Genomic DNA, 18389 nt, shown 5'->3' with positions numbered 1-18389 from the left:
ACAGCCACAGAACTCTGGAATTATGAGTCACCAAAACCAATTTTACTTAACCTTACCCAGTGACAGTTCCATGGAGGTGTTTCCCCACAACACGTTGTGCTGTTACACGGCCAAATTACCTCAAGCCATCCCCTTAGATCACGAAGCCCATTGGGAAGTGGCTTTAGTAGAAATGATTCACCCGACCCAAGTCCTCAATGTCCTTCCCAATCAAAATAAATTTGATGTGGAAGTTCATGACGAGCAAGTGCAACAGTGGATGGATACCCATAGCAAATATGACAAGAGAACCCGTAGCCCACAAAATCTAAAGTCGACCACCTATCACTTGTTCATTCCCCCAGGCTATTATTTTAGTGGTCAACATTTGGTCAGCACCATAGCCACCAGGTTTAATGGTGTGTTTCTGAAAGCTTTGGAAAGTGTCAAAAAAAGTGTCACCCTGGAGTACCACAAAACAGCTCGTCGCTTCCTGATAAAATTTCCTGAGGGGCCCAAAATCATGTCTTTCTTATTTTGTCCTGAATTGTTTGACATGTTGGGCGGTGACATGGAGCTGAGGAAGAAAGTAGAACAACAAAAAGGCGAATTACTAGTCATTTCTGACAACGATACTTTTGCCAAGTATTTTCGTACCCCGCTAGAACTGAACCAAGGACTAAATTTGATGTTCGTGTACTCCGATGTGGTGGAGTACAACGTGGTGGGACACACCTCTGTGCCGTTACTGCGTGTCATTCCTTTCAAAGTGGATTCTGCCGCAAACGCTGACGAGGAAGGTGGAAACACTTACCACGTCCACCGCGAATTTGTCCATCCTCACTATTTACCTGTCAGCAAGTCGTATTTGGACACGGTCAACATTACTATAAAAGGAGATTTGGGACAAGATATTCCATTCACCAAAGGAAAAGTCACGGTGAAACTCCATTTTCGAAAACGGTTCTCTCACGACTCGTAAGTAAGTCATGTATCCAGTGTACCGAGGGGTTGCACGACAGCGAGGACACGGCTTAGGAGACATGTTAAAATCGGCCTTTCGTTCGGTGGCCCCAGTCTTGAAACCGATGGTGACACGCGGATTGCACGCCTTGAAAGATGCGGCACTGACGCAAGGCAAAGAATTTCTCCAAAATGTCATCATCGACAAACAAAACCCTAAAGAAGCCTTCATGAGGGCTGGCAAAAATGTCTTGTTGCAAACGGGCAAAGACATTTTGGGTCGACGAGACACACCTATAAATGCCCTGCACGCTACCGAATCAGGCATTCAGCAAGGACAAGGCAGAAGGAGACGACGAAGAAGAAAACACCCTTTCACCAGACTTCAAGCAAGAAAGGCCAAGAAAAGAAGAACCGTTCGAGACTTAGACGTTTTCGATTATTGAGACACAGAACAAAATGATGCACCGAGAGTCTTGCGCTTGTTCCAAGACGGAACTGGATCTGTTTGCCATGCCCCCCACCATGATGACGATGCAAGAATCCCAATGGGTGGAATTTCACCCCGTCTCCTCATTGATAGCCTCAGCTCCCATCGAGTTTGAAATCAAGGGACAGCCCGAAGATTACATCGATCTGAATAGCAGTTACTTGTACCTGAAAGTCAAAGTTGTCGATGAGGATAATACGACCCTAGATGGCGATGAGGTAATAGCTCCCGTCAACAATTTCATGCATTCCTTGTTCAGTGGAGTGGACTTGTACTTGAACAATAAACTGGTCAGCAGCAGCATGGATACTTACCCTTATCGAGCGTACCTGGAAAATCTCTTGACGTACGGAATAGACGCCAAGAACACTCATCTGAATGCCTGTGTGCTATGGGAAGCTGACGAAGCAGAGCAGTTTGAAAATTTCGAAACTGATGCAACAGCCAAAAAAACCAATGATGGATTTATAGAACGAAGAAAAAGAATCAAAGATGGACAGAGTTTAGAACTGATGGATCGTTTGCATTTGGACATGTGGTTGCAAGAGAAATATTTGCTAAACGGGGTGAATGTTCGCCTGAGACTGAATCGTAGGAGTGCCGCTTTCCATTTGATAGGTAATACCCCTTGCAAAACTGACATCGAGGTAGCCAGGCTCTACATACGACGCGTGGAAGTGTTACCTAAAGTGGGTAACGACATCAGTCAAACATTGAGCAGAACGACCGCCAAGTATCCCATACGACGCGTGGAAGTGAAAACGTTCACCATTCCCGTTGGACATCATTCCATGATCGAAGATCATCTGTTCCAAGGACAGCTACCCAAGCGTTTAATCATTGGTATCGTCGAGAATGCAGCCTTCAACGGAACTTTGGGTAAAAATCCTTTCAACTTTCATCACTTCAAGGTGAAGAAAATCGAAGTCAGTCGTGATGGCAAAACCTTGTGTACCCGACCTTTCGAACCTGACTTTGATCCCAAAAAAATGAATTACTTGAGATCGTACTTGTCCCTGTACGAAGCCACGGGACAGTTAGGAACCAACACCAGTCACGGCATTACGTACGAAGATTATGCAGGAGGTTATGCTTTGTGGGCTTTCGATTTCACTCCAGACCAAGGCAGCGACGAGGGACATTTCCACCCTATAAAATCTGGCCAGATTCGTGTGGAACTTCAGTTTGCAGATAAAGTGCCAGAGACAGTGAACGTCATCCTGTATGCAGAATTCGATAATACCATAGAAATCAACAGTTTGAGAGAAGTCATTCTAGATTATTAGAAGCTATGGAAGACTGTTATCCCTCTTTACCTAGTGGAGAAACTTTGGAGATGGAATGTGAGGAGACAGTGGAAAAAGAAGAAGAAGTGATCATGATGAAATCGAGATGGCCAGAACAAGAAGCCCATTTAGTCTCCTGTTTTGCCAAACACTTGGTCGACAAAATGACGGAATTGATCAAGAAAAATTGTTATGGATGCCAAAACGATCATCCCAGTCAAATTCAACACGATAAATGCCTAATGTTAAGTCAAGAAGAAAAATTGGACGAGTATCTGGACGAAGCTTGGAGTCTCATCTCGGACAAAGACGTGTTGCACCAGTGGTATAAAGACTTGCGTGAACATTCTTGTCCACCATTAACCACTCAAGAGATCCATCGTATCGAAGCTCTCCTAAATCAGAGTGAGGAAACAGAACGAATAACCGTTTATTCGTCAGACATTTTCAAGCAAAAAGTCAGGATCGAATTGACGACTTATTATTACCTGTGAAGAAGAAAAAAAACAACACACAAATCAATGGATACCTGGGAACTTTATTACCTTTTGAACCACAGTTCGTATACGTCTTCTTGGAATCCTGTCGTCTGTGCTAAAGATGAACTCCCTCATCGCAAACCTAAAGACCATCAAGCTTACGTGATCAACACGGACGACAGTCATCTCCCAGGAACCCACTGGGTAGCCGTCTACTTTCCTCAAGAAGGATGTGTGGAATATTTCGATTCGTACGGATTGCCCCCTTTGGAAGACGATATCATCGACTTTATGAGAAGAAATGCTCAAACCACCCGATTCAATAACGTGAAATTACAAGGCACAGATTCCTTGGTGTGTGGACAGTACTGTGTGTATTTTCTGCATCATCGCAGCCTGGGCTATTCCTTAGAACATTTAGTGACTCATTTCGATCCTCGTTCTTCTGCTAGAAACGATGTGAAAGTAGATCGATGGTTTTGTGACCATTATGCTTATCTTTTGTCTCAAGCTAGGAAACGTAGTGTCCATCAATGGCCTAATGATTTCCAACAGTGGAAATCACAATTTCATTCACAACGTTGTCAGCCCTGTTCAAAGTAGATTGTCCATTGAGAAAAAATGTTTGTGATTTGAAAAAAATTGTTTGATGTTATAGTGTTGGATTATTGTTAAAAAATGTTAGAGTTGTTGTTGTTTAGTGTTAAGTGATTTTTGAATAAAAAATGTTGTGTTTTGAAAAAAAATGCCTTTGTGGTTTGTTTAGCTATAAGAATGTTGAATTGATGCTCTTTCATTTCTTACTATCCCTCTCATGACACTCACTGAAACGTTGAGACTAGAAAACCGTGTGGGGGATGTTTTCCTTCACGTCCGCGCTTTGAATTTAAGAACGGGGGTTGTTTCCAGTCTAACCATCCATTGTCGACTCATCCTCCTACGAAGATGTGCTCCAAACTAGCTAAGCTCAACGAAGCCTACGTGAATTTGCATAGGGTCAGACACAGTCTGATACCGAAGCCAGAAGAAATAGAGAATGTGAGAATGTTAAAAATCACTGAAGACCTGATAGAAGAGCTCTTCAGAGAAGAAGTGAACAGGGAAAAAGAAGAATGGACAGAGAAGTACAGACTTCAGAAACAGCAGCAACAGCAGCAACAACAGCAACAGCAGCAGCAGCAACCTGAACCTGACAGAGGCTTTGTCGATTGCCGTATCGACACGAAAGAGTTCTTCTTCTCTTTTCGAAGAAGCAGACCTATCGCCAGAAAGTCTATCCTCAGAGGACATCGCATTCTTAGAAACTAAAAAAAGAATGCCATAGCAAAACAAAAAAAAAAACAGCCCTTTTCAGGGCTACCCAATACTCTAGAAAAGAAATAACCATCAATTTGCCAATGTGTGTAGGTAGAGTAGTGTGAAAATAAACACTAACTCTTGCTTTTAAAAATGTGAGGGTATGTGTTGGTGTGTTTGTAAGAGCTCACGTAAGTTGGTGTGGATAGTAGATTAAAATGATGTCTTTTTTGGTGTATGAGGTGTATATTTTGGGTTAGATTGGATTGCTTTGCGTATGTGGATAGTCTATTGAAGTGATTTATGAAAAAATTTTAAAATAGTGATGGGTAGCATAAAAAGTGAGTGAGTGTTTCTTTTAGGTCCGCGCGTTGTTGTTTTTTTTGGTCATGATCTAGGTAAGATGAATTTTATGTTATTAGGGGGATGTTTTCCATCACGTCCGCGCTTTCAGTATAAATTGAAACTCGTTCGGCAGTCCAGCTACCCTTGTTGATTGATCAACACAGCCAGAAGAATGACTAGCAGAATAGTGAAACTGTTAGAACTCCAGATGCACCTGGAATATGCCAGGCGCATAGTAAACGAACTATCAGCGGAGGCTATAGTAGAAGAAGCAAGAGTAAAGAAGGAAGAGGAGGAGAGAAGAGAGAGGGAAGAAGAGGAAAAGAAAAGAGAAGAGAGGATGTCGTTCAATATTCCCGAGACAGAGGATTGGGGTGTTGAAGCGAATCATCCTCCCTCTGCGCTCCCCAGAAGAAAGGTGAAAGAAGACTGGGGAAGAAGATGCGTGTGTGGCGCAAGGCCAGGACGGTGCAACCATTAGATAGGTGCATCAGGAGTTTAAAAAACAGCCCTTTTCAGGGCTACCCAATACTCTAGAAAAGAAATAACGATCAATTTGCCAATATGTGTAGGTAGAGTAGTGTGTATATAAACACTAACTCTTTTTTAAGATAGTGTGAGGGTATGAGTTTGTGTGTTTGTGTTTGTAAGAGCTAAGGTATGTTTGTGTGAATAGTAGATTATGGGTTTCTTAGCGTGTCTGAAGAGTATAGTTAGGGTTATATTATATGAAATGAGAAAAGTAGGGGATGTTTTACTTCACGTACGCGCGTTGATGGGTCATGATCTAGGTAAGATGAATTTTATGTTTTTAGGGGATGTTTTCCATCACGTCCGCGCTTTCACTATAATAACCCACAGTATTCGTCGTTCAAACCATTCTGCAAAGAATAAAAAGAAGATGGCGTCAAACCAAATGGACAAAATACAAACCTTGCAAGACGTTTTAGACAACTTAGGAATAATGGAACAGATGCTATTAAGACTGGTTGAAGACCATTATTCCTATAGTCCCCATCGTGTGAAGATGGAAATTAATAACTTAAGGAAAGCAAAGGACAAGATTAGTGGTGTAATGAAAGAGATCAAGGAGGAGAAGGAGGATGAAGAGGAAAGAATAAGAATACGCAATTGGAACGAAAAAATTGAAAAAGAAGAAGAAAATGAAAAGAGGAAGAAAGAAGAGGAGGAAGAGAAGAAGAAAGAAGAGGAGGAGGAGAAGAAAAAAAAAAGAAAGAGAAGAAGAGTGTAGGAGATAAAATAAGAACTTGGTGGAGGAAAAGAAGAAATTAGAAGAAGAAAACCCAAAGGCCCTTTTCAGGGCCAGCCATATTTCTCGAAAAGAGATAGTCTTTGAATTGCCTACCCCTTTTTTTTAAAAAAAATTTAAAAAAAAAAAAATCCCATGTTAAATTCCCCTTGTCCGTAGAGTGACCCACGATTTATCGCCATGTTAAATTCCCCTTGTCCGTAAAGTGGCCCACGATTTATTCCCATGTTAATTCCCCTTGTCCGTAGATTTGCCCACGATTTTTCTCCATGTTAATTTTCCATTGTCCGTAGATTTGCCCAAGGGGTTTTGTAATGCTAATTCCCATTGTCCGTAGGGTGCCCCCTTTCACTACTATCGTGTTTTATGAGGTAAAGCAATTTAAAGTTGTGGCTATTTGCACTTCTTTTTTATAGATACTCATGATATATACAAAACAATATGTAAGGAAAAAAGGCAGCGATTAGGTTTTTTATTTCAAGGATACATTACCAGTGTCACGTTGTGGGGAAAATTTGCTGATGCTTCGTGGTTCATGTATGCAAATATTTTGTTATAGTTACTTCGTAGTGAGAGCACCTGGATATGTTAATAGGTATTACGTACGGTTTCGACTATAGACCCGATTCTGGACAAAGAAACTGTCGGTTTTGTAAACATTACGCAACGACCTGTTCGCGGCTACGTTAAAAAGGAATTATATTTCCGAGTCGAGGCGCCTTTGTTTGCTTTACACTCAGTCAGTGATGTCCCGACCGGGGATTCAGAGCGACAGGTAAGTGAGAAATTACCCCAGGGCAGTTTTCATAGAGACCAGACTGTAGCAAACCTTTCACCTTGAGTCTTTTATTTACCTGGACCGTCGGTATTGCTGACTGGGGGCTCGGACCAATCTAAATATAAATTCTCCGTCCTTCTCCGGTGTGAGAAATAATACCGTAGGAGGCATGTGACAACTAGCTAGGCAATTGTATTATTTTCAAAGTCACGATTCAGTACTTTTAAAAGTAATAGTTTGAATGTTATAATTCTGAAATTAGGAACAAACTACTCCATACTTAGAAGAAAACTTCGTTCAGATTCCAAAATGTTTTGATAATTCTGATGTATAACTCTCACGATGTACTTGGTCTTTCCAATGACAGCTGATAGGCTTTACCAGTTTCTTATGTCAAATACAATCACGTAACCTTTGATATTTCATTAATTATCAACCAAAAAGAATGGAAAAGGTAACTGAACTTATTTGTACCCTATGTTTCAGCTTGTAAAATATATGAAATGCTAAAAGCCATTGATACAATAGAGATGAAATGAGGAAGCCATTGACAAATAAGAGATTCCTTCTACCGGCACTATACCTTTTAAGAGCAAGATAGTCAAGACAACTTAACTGTAACTATCAATTATGTGTAAAAGTCTCTTTTCACAAGGGACGTGGGTGGGGGATCTAATACAAAAGGATAAAACCGTTACACCTATAATAATATTGCATACAAGATTTCAGGTAAATTCAACGACTGGTCACACATAATTAAGATAACGGTCCAAGATCAAAATTACCATACCTTGTATCAAGCACACTATATTAAACCTTCTCTAACCTTTGCTTTTTTTTTTAAGACTGAAGCTGCGAGAAAAGACATCGAGGATATTTTGCAAAACCACAAGGAAATTCACCTTCGACTCGATTCTTTTGTTGACGTCACGAAAAATAGGTATGTACATTTGGTAATTATAAAGAAGTATTTTGGAAGTTATAATATGCGATAAGTTCTGAATTATATTACACGTTATGAAGACTGAACGTTTTTGGTAACTGTAAATTTAATGATCTTTGAGTTCAATATCAAACGTAAATGAGACGTATTCTTCACATCTTTTTGTTTCTGGTGATTGTTAATCAGATTTGCTAATCGCGTGGATCATGTATCAAGCTGAAGCATAAAGTCAAGGCAAGATTGGCTACAGGCTCGTTGGAATTTCGAAAGAAAAATAATTGACTGATAGCTTGGATTTCCGGGATTCATCAGTTGGGTCACTTCTGGTCTCGTCCGTAAACCGAAAACTATCCTTGAAGGTTGCTCGAGTTACGACGGATTGTTATGTCACACTCATTGGTAACGGCGAGGCACGGGTACCTACGGTGTTCCCCATATTTAGGAATATTCACTGAATTCAGTGTCTTCGTCCCCGTCTTCGGTAGAAAATAAGGGGAGGGGCAATGAAATGTACAAAACAGATTCTTAACACAAAGTCACGTAAAAGATCAAAAATGTTTGCACAATGAGATTTGCAAGAGAGCTTTTATACATAATACATGAAATAGGCCTTAAAAAAAGGACAGAATGAAAAATAAACTTCAAAAAGGATACACTTCATTTCTCACCTATCAAGGTTGATAAGAATCTGAAAGATGAAAGAAATTTCAAATTTTGATTGTAAACACGCAAAATGGTGAAAATAGACACACTGGTTAATAAATTAGAAAGAAAAGCGTAAAATGTAAAAAAAAAATGGGAGGGGTGGGGAACTGTAATAAAATAATCCCTTCGCCGCTTACATTTTCGTCTAATTAAGAAACTATTTACTCCGAAAATTATATTCAATGTAAATATTCTACCGAGAGAAAACTAGAATAACAAACTGCTTTTAAAAGATATGCAAATAAAAAAAGATTTATTTTGGTTATTTGTTTTATAACACACTATCAGTACTCCATGTTTAGTAGTTGTTAAAACTGTCATTGTATAATCATTTAAGCGAAACAGGTAGACAGAAAACATAACGTATAATCGAAATAATTTTTCATGTTATGTAGCCATGTGACATCCAGTGAAGCGGCAGCGTGTGTTTGTAACGGACGACGTTCTAGAGATGCTGAAGGTATGAATATAATTGTTCATTTATATAGCTCGTAATTCCAAATAGCATAGAGCCGGATATTCTGTTGGAAAATATGCCTTCAAATTAGGTTTACAGCTTACATGTACAAATGTAAACTTTGGTTGACATCCGTCGTTGTGCTAATAATTAATTACGTTTACAGGCTTGTTTGTATTAATAATTAATTAGGTTTACACCGTTGGTTGTAGTAGTAATTAGGATTACATACTTGGTTGTACTAGTAATTAGGTTTGTACCCTTGGTTGTACTGTAATTAGGTTTACACACTTGGTTGTACTAATGATTAATTAGGTTTACACGCTTGATTGTAATAATAATTAATTAGGTTTACACCGTTGGTTGTACTAGTAATTAGGTTTACACCGTTGGTTGTACTAGTGATGTGATGTGATGTGATTTTGATTTTTAACGTAGCTTTAACAATTTTTCAGTCATATCGCTACAATGTCTGCAATGTGGCAGTTTATAGTGATGTCTAGCACTGGGGTATCATGCCGCAGACATGTAGCATGATGTCCCACCCAGTCACATTATCCTGACACCAGGCCGACCAGTCCTAACACCAACGTCTTAATGCTGAACGCCAAGCGAGGCAGCTGTTAGTACCATTTTTGTAAGTCTTTGGTATGACTCGGCCGGGGATCGAACCCACGACCTCTCGCATCCGAGGCGGACGCTCTAACCACTAGGCCACCGGAGTGGTAGGTTGTACTAGTAATTAGGTTTACATACTTGGTTGTACTAGTAATTAGGTTTACATACTTGGTTGTACTAATAATTAGGTTTACACACTTGGTTGTGCTAGTAATTAGGTTTACACACTTGGTTGTACTAATATTTAGGTTCACACACTTGGTTGTACTAGTAATTAGGTTTACACACTTGGTTTTAGTAATAATTAATTAGGCTTACATGCTTGGTGGGTGAGAGTTATACACAGTTTAGTTAGGGGCAACATTCAACAGTAATATAGGGGTATCGTGGTCCACTTTGATGTCTCATGGGAAATAAACATTACCTTTAAGCTAGTATAGAGTCTAATGCGAATCAAAGATTAAACATCGATCACTATCGATCAAAATGTAACATTACTGACTCAAAAGTGATACGTTTTGCCAAAATCAAGATTAAAGGTTATATATTTGTCTTGATAAAGTTAATGTTATTTTTGTTTCTCAAATTGTGAGGCGAAACCTTTAACTTCAAATTTACTTTCACTTAATAAGTTTCAGTGTAAACATTAATCAATTGAAAATCGAAATAAAAGCTTTCCCCAAATGCCCCAATATATATGTCACAAGGGGCTACATCAGATTATATTGATTTGTCGTAAAATCAGTTCTCTGCGGTCCTGATCGCATACTTCTACATTGACCATTGATAATGCACGTTTTTGTTCTGCAAGATGATCTAGCATATACACTGTTGAATTCCAACGACTCTCAACATCTTTTACACAACTGATGTTCAGGCAATTCCAGTTATTTTTGTATTTCATGCAGGGGAGCAGTTGCTGTCGAAAAGTGTTTAAAGTGCCCAACAATTCTACCAGCGGAAGTAATAAGCTTTGTTACAGATGGCTGCAGAGAATGGCACTGTGAATAACAAGCTGTAATGTATATGAAAACCAGCTAACATTTTTTAAGTTTGCTTCATTCTTGGCCTTTACCATATTTGCGCCATTATCAAGTAGTACAATATGTACTTTCTATTTCAATTTTCCATTCGTTCAACATATCTGTCAATGCTTCAGCCAAACACAATCCTGTGTGCTTTTCTGTAAAATGTTCATAGTGAAGAACTGCCGTTTTTCGTTCAAAACTCACATTAATCCAGTGTGCTGTAAGGCTGATGAACGATTCGGTGCTATGTTGAGCTGTCCATATATCAGTCGCCAGACAAACGAATTTCGCTTCATCATTCTGTAACTGGACACGAGCCATGATGCTATTGTACATGTCAGGAATTATCTTTTCGGGAAAATATTGTGATCTGTTATCGATTATTCTAACTGAACTCGTGTATCTTCCATGCAACAATCTCAGATTGATGCAAGTTCGTTTATCTCTCCTGGACCTGAACGGACACGCTTTGGACCTCCGCGGGAGACTCTGATGATACGACTGTAATTTAGAGATCGACCTGACATTTTATGTTTTACGTTCATATGTGCCACCCAATCGTGTTTTCAGCGCGAGGAAATGCGTTTACTCGACAGTTTACGGTACTGGTCTCGGTGATGTTGTCCAGGGTTAATTCACAGGAACTCCAAATGTATTCGCGGGTCTAGCCTTGTACGCAGTATGGATCGCTAAAAGTTTCAATGCGAGTCATTGCTGAAATCAAAAGTGGTTAAAAAAAAATCTGGGATCGCAAGCGGTTCATTCATTTCGAGATCAACTACGATGATTAGCGACTGTTGGACAGTCTGAAGCAAAGCTTTCACTCCCGTCCACACGCAACGGCGTCTAGCTATTATGCTGCCACTAACCAATACCGGATTCACGGATCGCAAATCTGGTAGTGTAAAGCGGATTACGTTTGTGCACTTTCGGCAAACGCTATTAGACGAAACCGATCATGCATAAAGTTGCATCATGACCCTATTTAAAGATGTATCTGATCCCGCGTGAGATAGGGACACACCCATTCTGCGAGATAATAGCGTGCGGCATTACCAATATTACGAGTACTACGCTAGATGGCGACGACGAGGACGAGTAGACCTTCAGGTTTCAGGACGCTTCTTGGTATTTTCTTCCGTGTCAAGCATTCTTGGAAGTCCAAGGAAAGCTTTACACACCGACAACAATATTAGGTACGGCTCTCACGACAAATGGATTTGTCAACAACTGCGTCATGGCTTTGTTCAATAGCGCACGATATCTCATAAACGGAAAGGAAATCGAAGTATGTTAGAACGTTGGAATGGCCATGACGCTCCTGTTACAGCTACGATTACGTGAGGTCCGCTCACCCATCTATGATAGTTTATCGGACAAAGCTATACACGCTAATCATACCAAATACCGCTAAAATGCAACAGGTGCTGTAACTGAAGACAATCCTAGGATCATTTTTGACCTTTAGCATGACGAGGCCAGATGAACGCTAACGGGGATTTTTACCGCATACTCTCACTCACATATATTTATACAGAAGTTCTTAAAGTTATTTCCGGAGTCAAACGTACATTCAAGTTAACCCGTAATGGCAAGGACAACGATTCAATTTGATATAATGCTGTTGCCATCGATAGCAAAGTTGTTTGATCCAAATTTATTATTTGGATGTCCTCATTGAGTCCATCACTAGCCACAGAGATACGTTTGACATCATTTATAGGGTCTGGTGGAATCTACGATTTCAGTCCTTACGATTATCACAGACTCAAACCAAAGAAACGTTTGAGGAGAAATATCATAAAAAATAAATATCTCACAAGACGTCTGCCCGCCGCGTCACGTGCCTGTGGCATTTCAAACAAGGGGAATCTGACCAACCAACTGGAAAATACAACGATATTTGCAAAAGTGGCAGTGTCCGAGGTCTCGCTTGGGTTAAACAGCCACGAATAATCCACCCATTGTGCTTGGCTTCGAAAACAATCATGTCGCGCGTGTGTATCATCGGCTGTTAAAGAAAGACTTCACTTAGCTATACCCGATTCATTACTTGAGCCTCTAGACCTGGTTAAGCAGTCTGTGGTGCATGTGTACTTCAAAACACGTATATGATGAGCTGCCATTGACCCAGAATATAGATTATCGTCATGATTCTCTCTCACAAGAGTATATTGTCGGAGGGCACTCTCTCTGATAAGACTCAGTTGTTGGAGGTCGCGGGTGGCCAAAAAAGGGTAATTGACGCAGCTGTAGAGAACTCAGTGTTTTCTGAAACTCGTAGTGCATAATTAAACCTGTATTATTTCAAATAAGGTGTCCCATCTGCGTAAACCTGTTGAGTCGAGGTCAGCTCGAAAAGATCGCAGCGGTGATGAGAAACAAGCCTGATTTCATTTGAAACTTTCCTCAGACAAGTTATTTGAAACCTCCCCATGATGTTGACCCAGACTGATGCGCAACTGTTCGAAGCAACCACTCATCAACGTTGCGGGATAGCTCATAAGTTTTCAACGGCCGGGGTGGCTGCGATAAAACACGAGAACAGTACCCGGCATGTCTCTAAAAGGCGGTTAGCAGTGGACAAAGACCACCTGGCAATGCGTCTTCAAAACAAATGGAAAACGTCTTCGGCTACATTGGCGAACTTAAGGTCAAGGTCTTGGACTATCCTGGCAGACTAGGGGCGGATAAAAAGTACTTGGACAGATAAATATATGGAATGTATGAAATACTGATTGGACACGGACAAGAAAAAAAGCAAAGAAACAGGTTTTATTTGTTATATATTTTGCTCAGCAAAAATACACCTAAAGCAAAGAAACTAATGTTAAATATCCTCTCAAACTTTTGATTATAAAGTTGTAGGCTTGGAAGATTGCTGGTGATAAAGTATGAATAGACAAAAATGAACTCAAATGCGTGTGTTGATACTCTTGCTGATGTCATCCATATTGTTACAATTTCCATTAGTTGTTATACCCGTACAAAACACAGTGTTATTCCCATAAATGCCATACAGACCCAAACATTAATGTTTAACACTATTAGACTACAAAGTAGACCAGTTCCAATAATCGACCATCGTGTCATTAATAATGTTGAATATTTATATATCCCCATTTTCACATCGTTAATGTTAAGTTCCCTTTTCAGTTTAATATCATCTAAAGGAAGTATGTAAATTTCCGATTAGACTCCAGAGTTGCCAAAAACGTATTGTTGAATTATCGTTAATTCCTATAGGACGGCCGTAATGTTAAATTCCCAACTGTCCCATAATAGTCTCTTATAATACTGCCAGGGAACAAATATTGTCTTATTGTTTTTTTTCGTACTCAGTGTGAATCTAATCATGTTTTATATTGATGTTTGAACATTCATGGCCTTAATACATTATTATTGTATAACAGTAAGAATGCCACTGACAAGAGTTAACTGATTTCCCGACCTTGTCACTGAAGGGAAAATAAAACAATATACTGTAAAGTTGTTGATCACATGAATTCACGGTGCATAATTATTCGGTACTATTGCATAACGGAACTTTGCATCTCAAGCCATGCAATCAGGTTTATAAGCAGACGAGAAAAAGGAAAGCTTGCTTTCTCTGAAAATGAATAACAGATTAGTACAGTTTAACTTTATCACCTAGGAAACACGACTCCGAACGAAAACTTCTGTCCAGCTAATGAAAAACATTTGCCAGAGCTTGTCGCGAAGATAGAAGCAATCGGAAAGCGTCTGGATGTTGTTAGTAACGAACTTGGGCTTAGAGTTAACGATGTTAATGAAAGAGAAACGTCATTCAGTGACGAAAAACCATCAGTAGAAACACATTATCAAAACAAGCAAGAATGGAAAGTCAAATTTGACTATAGCACAGGCCTGCGCAGCGTGTTAACAAAGAAAAGTGAAGACAACAGATTGTTAAAAGACAATGAAGACAACAGAGCGTTAAAAGACAGTGAAAACAACAGAGTCTTACAAGACAGTGGTGTGACCTTCCCAGAGCCAGAGAATCGACAAACGGCGACAAATCTTGACGGCAAGCAGATAGCAGAAAACCCTGCAAGTGTTGCAGAGAAGATTGACACTACAGCAAGGTATTGATATTGTGAGCCCTTTTGTTCGATTACGTTTTCTTATTGTTCTATGATAGACAAGAAACCACTATAACTAGACATTACACTTAGACGTTACAACTAGACATTACAGTTAAACTTAAATCATGTTCGATCTTATGTATCTATATAGACACAAAGACACAGTGATCCCATTCAAGAGTGCTCTCAAAACTCACTATTTCGACCGCAAGAACAAACTTAAAGACCTAATAATGTTTCCTACCTTAAATATTCTCAGCATTTTTTTTTTTAAGTTTTCTAATTTCATGGTGTTTGTTTTTGTAATCAAATCATTATATGTTTTTTATGTTATATGTGTTGTCTAATGCTGTAAAGCGCTTAGAGCTTCTAAAGATTAGGTGCTATGCAAAGTCCTCATTATTATATATATATATATATATATATATATATATATATATATATATATATATATATATATATATATATATATATATCTGTCTGTGTGTGTTGTAATTCAGTCTGTTAGGAAGAGCACTTTGGCTGTATCAGAGTTTGTTACACCGCAGTGGAAGTAATGTTACATACTGTAGAGAACAAAGTATTTGGTAATTGTTCATCAACTCATTTTTACATTAAATGTCAACACTATTCCTTAGAAATATTTTTCTCACAGGAAAGATCAAGTAACAGCTATCCCAAAATCCATCCTCGTCCCACCCGCTTGCAAGCAGTCAAAGACAGGTAGGTCACAGTGATCAACAAATGTGTATAGTACGGATTAGTCTGGTACCCTGGCTAAGTGAAACTGTTTGACGATCATAGTTAGTAAGGCAGAGTACCTTACTGGGCTCGGGGTGATTTCTAACTGTATATGTATGCAAATATAGGTCATTTGTTACTTTCGAATTTTCCTTATTACGTTAAGTTTTGTTTGGGGCTATTTTAGTAGAAAAATTGGCGTGTGGTAGACAATATATTTTTAATACAAAAAGAAAGTATCCTTTCTTACAAATGAAACAAATATCTTTTGCTTAGCCATCGAGCATTGTTACAATACTTTTCTTCCACTAGTAGTTAATTGAATATTACCACTCAAACAGGTTTCATAGTATTGGAGATAAATTTACTATGTTGACAACATGGGTTTCTAATAATGCTTTCTAAATTTATGACAAGTACTCTCATTATGTCTCCCTCTATCTGTATCTCTCTGTATGTCTGTCTCACTCTCTCTCTTTCTCTCCTTCTCTCTCTCTCTCTCTCGCTCTCTCTCTCTCTCTCTCTCTCTCTCTCTCTCTCTCTCATATAATCATTTTAATGGTAGGTATTTTACTTTCGCTAAAAGAAAATACTTTAAAAAAATTAAGGCAGAAAGCAAAATAGTATTAATTATGAAAATTATGTGCTATTACAGCGAAAGACAGTGCCGAAACGCCGTTACATCATAAATCTGAAATTTCAACACTGCGACTATAGCGAATATTTGGAACACCTCGTGGCTTTTGTACGAAATTCCCTCTCAGAAATACTTTGATTTAATGATACAACGTAAAATGAGGAAATCGAATGAACATGGCGGAGACTTTCAATCACAAGCCAAAGCTTACACCTGACAGATTAGAATTATGACAATAAAATTATGAAACCTTCATGGAATTAGTTTAACTATTCCAGTGGAATAATGTTATCTACTGAGTGCATTCTTAATTTTTTTGTGGGGAATATTTGATCACGAATAAGTCGCCTTAGTCGAGTCGCTATAATGAACGTTAAAACGAGTATAAGTGTGCTCATGGCGTCAATTCTTGAACAAGGTATCTGTTCATGTAATGGCGGCTACTGTTGCATTCCGAGATGCTTTTCCGATAACTGCGGTAAAATGATCTGCAGCTAAAAACTGCAGATAACACAGAATCAATCTTTGTCTAGGGGCGGTTTGACCTATATTAAAAAAAAAGAAAAAAAAGTAAAAATTTTGAAAAGAATAAATTTCTGTTCTATTTTTTGAAAGAAAAACCATATGTCACCCTTCGTGAACCTGAATTCGTTGAAAATCAGTACTGGGAGTTTGCCGTCAGGGATGAGATTCAGATCGGTAAGTTTCACTTCAATGCAAAAATACATGAAACATTAAACTTAAATGAAACCTTCAATTCATTTAAAAGTCATTGTGATTACACGTTATAATCTTATTTATTCTTGAAAAGAAAAATGCATCGTTTTAACAATATAATTTTGGAATCAATTTGATCAGCTGCGAAATATAGAAATAGAAATATACACCTATTTTCACGATACTTGAGTAATTTAAAACAATAATTCAACATGCAAAAAATCAAGACCACCCCATTATCTCTGTATATATCCATGTGTGTGTGTGTGTGTGTGTGTGTGTATGAAGGGGTGTGTGTGTGTGTGTGTGTGTGTGTGTTTGAGAGAGAGAGAGAGAATCATATCACATTAAAGTAGGTGTGGAGGCGGTAATAAGAGAGATTTTGAACAAGAAATAATGTTAATAATTTATTTTGATTCATTTATATTGAAGTGATAGCTGGTGAAAGACAACGCTGTTTTCCACCCTTTTTAACTATTCAAAGTCTTTCATCAGAGAAAGAAACAACTTACATCCACAATACACACACTAGACACAACTTACATCCACAATACACACACTAGACACAACTTACATCCACAATACACACACTAGACACAACTTACATCCACACAATACACACACTAGACACAACTTACATCCACAAAACACACACTAGTCACAAAAGTTGAGAACAACCATGCACTATTACATGCTTGAATGTCAGGGGGAATCTATAAGCAAGAATTTAATAATGGATAAAGGAATGATGAAACAACTGATCAACACCTTTAAAAGAGCACGCTTCTTGTCTTTTTGTGTTGTTTTCAGATCAACACACATTTACTGGAATAGTTAAACATGGGGTGGTTTGTGTAACTACCGTCAGATTAACACTCATTGATAGTAATAATAAAACATGGGCTGATCTGTGTACTTACTCTCACATTAGCACACTTTTATTGCAATAATTAAACATCTGGTGGGCTGTGTAATTACCAGAAGCTCCTGTAATTTAAGCGTCTCTAGGGCATACTTTTAACCGCTTAACTGTTAAGAAACTTACTCGATGATTAATACACTTTTATAGCAGTAATTCAACATGGAATGATCTGTGTGTAACTACCGTCACATTAATACACTTTTATAGCAATAATTCAACATGGAGTGATCTGTGTGTAACTACCGTCACATTAATACACTTTTATAGCAATAATTAAACATGGGATGGACTGTGTTATTACTCTGAGATTAAAACCACTTTGATAACAATAATTAAACTTGGAGTGATCTGTGTGTAACTACCGTCACATTAATAAACTTTTATAGCAATAATTAAACATGGGATGGACTGTGTAATTTCTCTCAGATTAAAACCACTTTGATAACAATAATTAAACACGGAGTGATCTGTGTGTAACTACCGTCACATTAATACACTTTTATAGCAATAATTCAACATGGAGTGATCTGTGTGTAACTACCGTCAAATTAATACACTTTTATAGCAATAATTAAACATGGGATGGACTGTGTTATTACTCTGAGATTAAAACCACTTTGATAACAATA

At 38.6% G+C, this 18389-nt stretch overlaps 1 protein-coding gene across 2 annotated transcripts in view; it reads left to right on the top strand.

Annotated features, from left to right (window-relative positions):
* Positions 1-18389, top strand: part of LOC149800831 (uncharacterized) — an 82732-nt gene that overhangs the window by 15382 nt on the left and 48961 nt on the right. For both annotated transcript variants that reach the window (XM_089954831.1, XM_089954832.1), the window contains exons 2-6: positions 7732-7826; positions 8930-8994; positions 14293-14743; positions 15399-15466; positions 16737-16820. In XM_089954831.1, the coding sequence (XP_089810957.1) occupies positions 7732-7826; positions 8930-8994; positions 14293-14743; positions 15399-15466; positions 16737-16820 (763 nt within the window). The remainder of the gene's footprint in view (positions 1-7731; positions 7827-8929; positions 8995-14292; positions 14744-15398; positions 15467-16736; positions 16821-18389) is intronic.

This window comes from Sinohyriopsis cumingii, chromosome 4, assembly GCF_028554795.1.
Source record: "Sinohyriopsis cumingii isolate HCF-2022 chromosome 4, ASM2855479v2, whole genome shotgun sequence".
Taxonomy (NCBI): Eukaryota; Metazoa; Mollusca; class Bivalvia; order Unionida; family Unionidae; genus Sinohyriopsis; species Sinohyriopsis cumingii.
The sequence above is the reverse complement of the archived record's forward strand: the minus strand, read 5'-3'. Positions and strand labels throughout refer to the sequence as shown.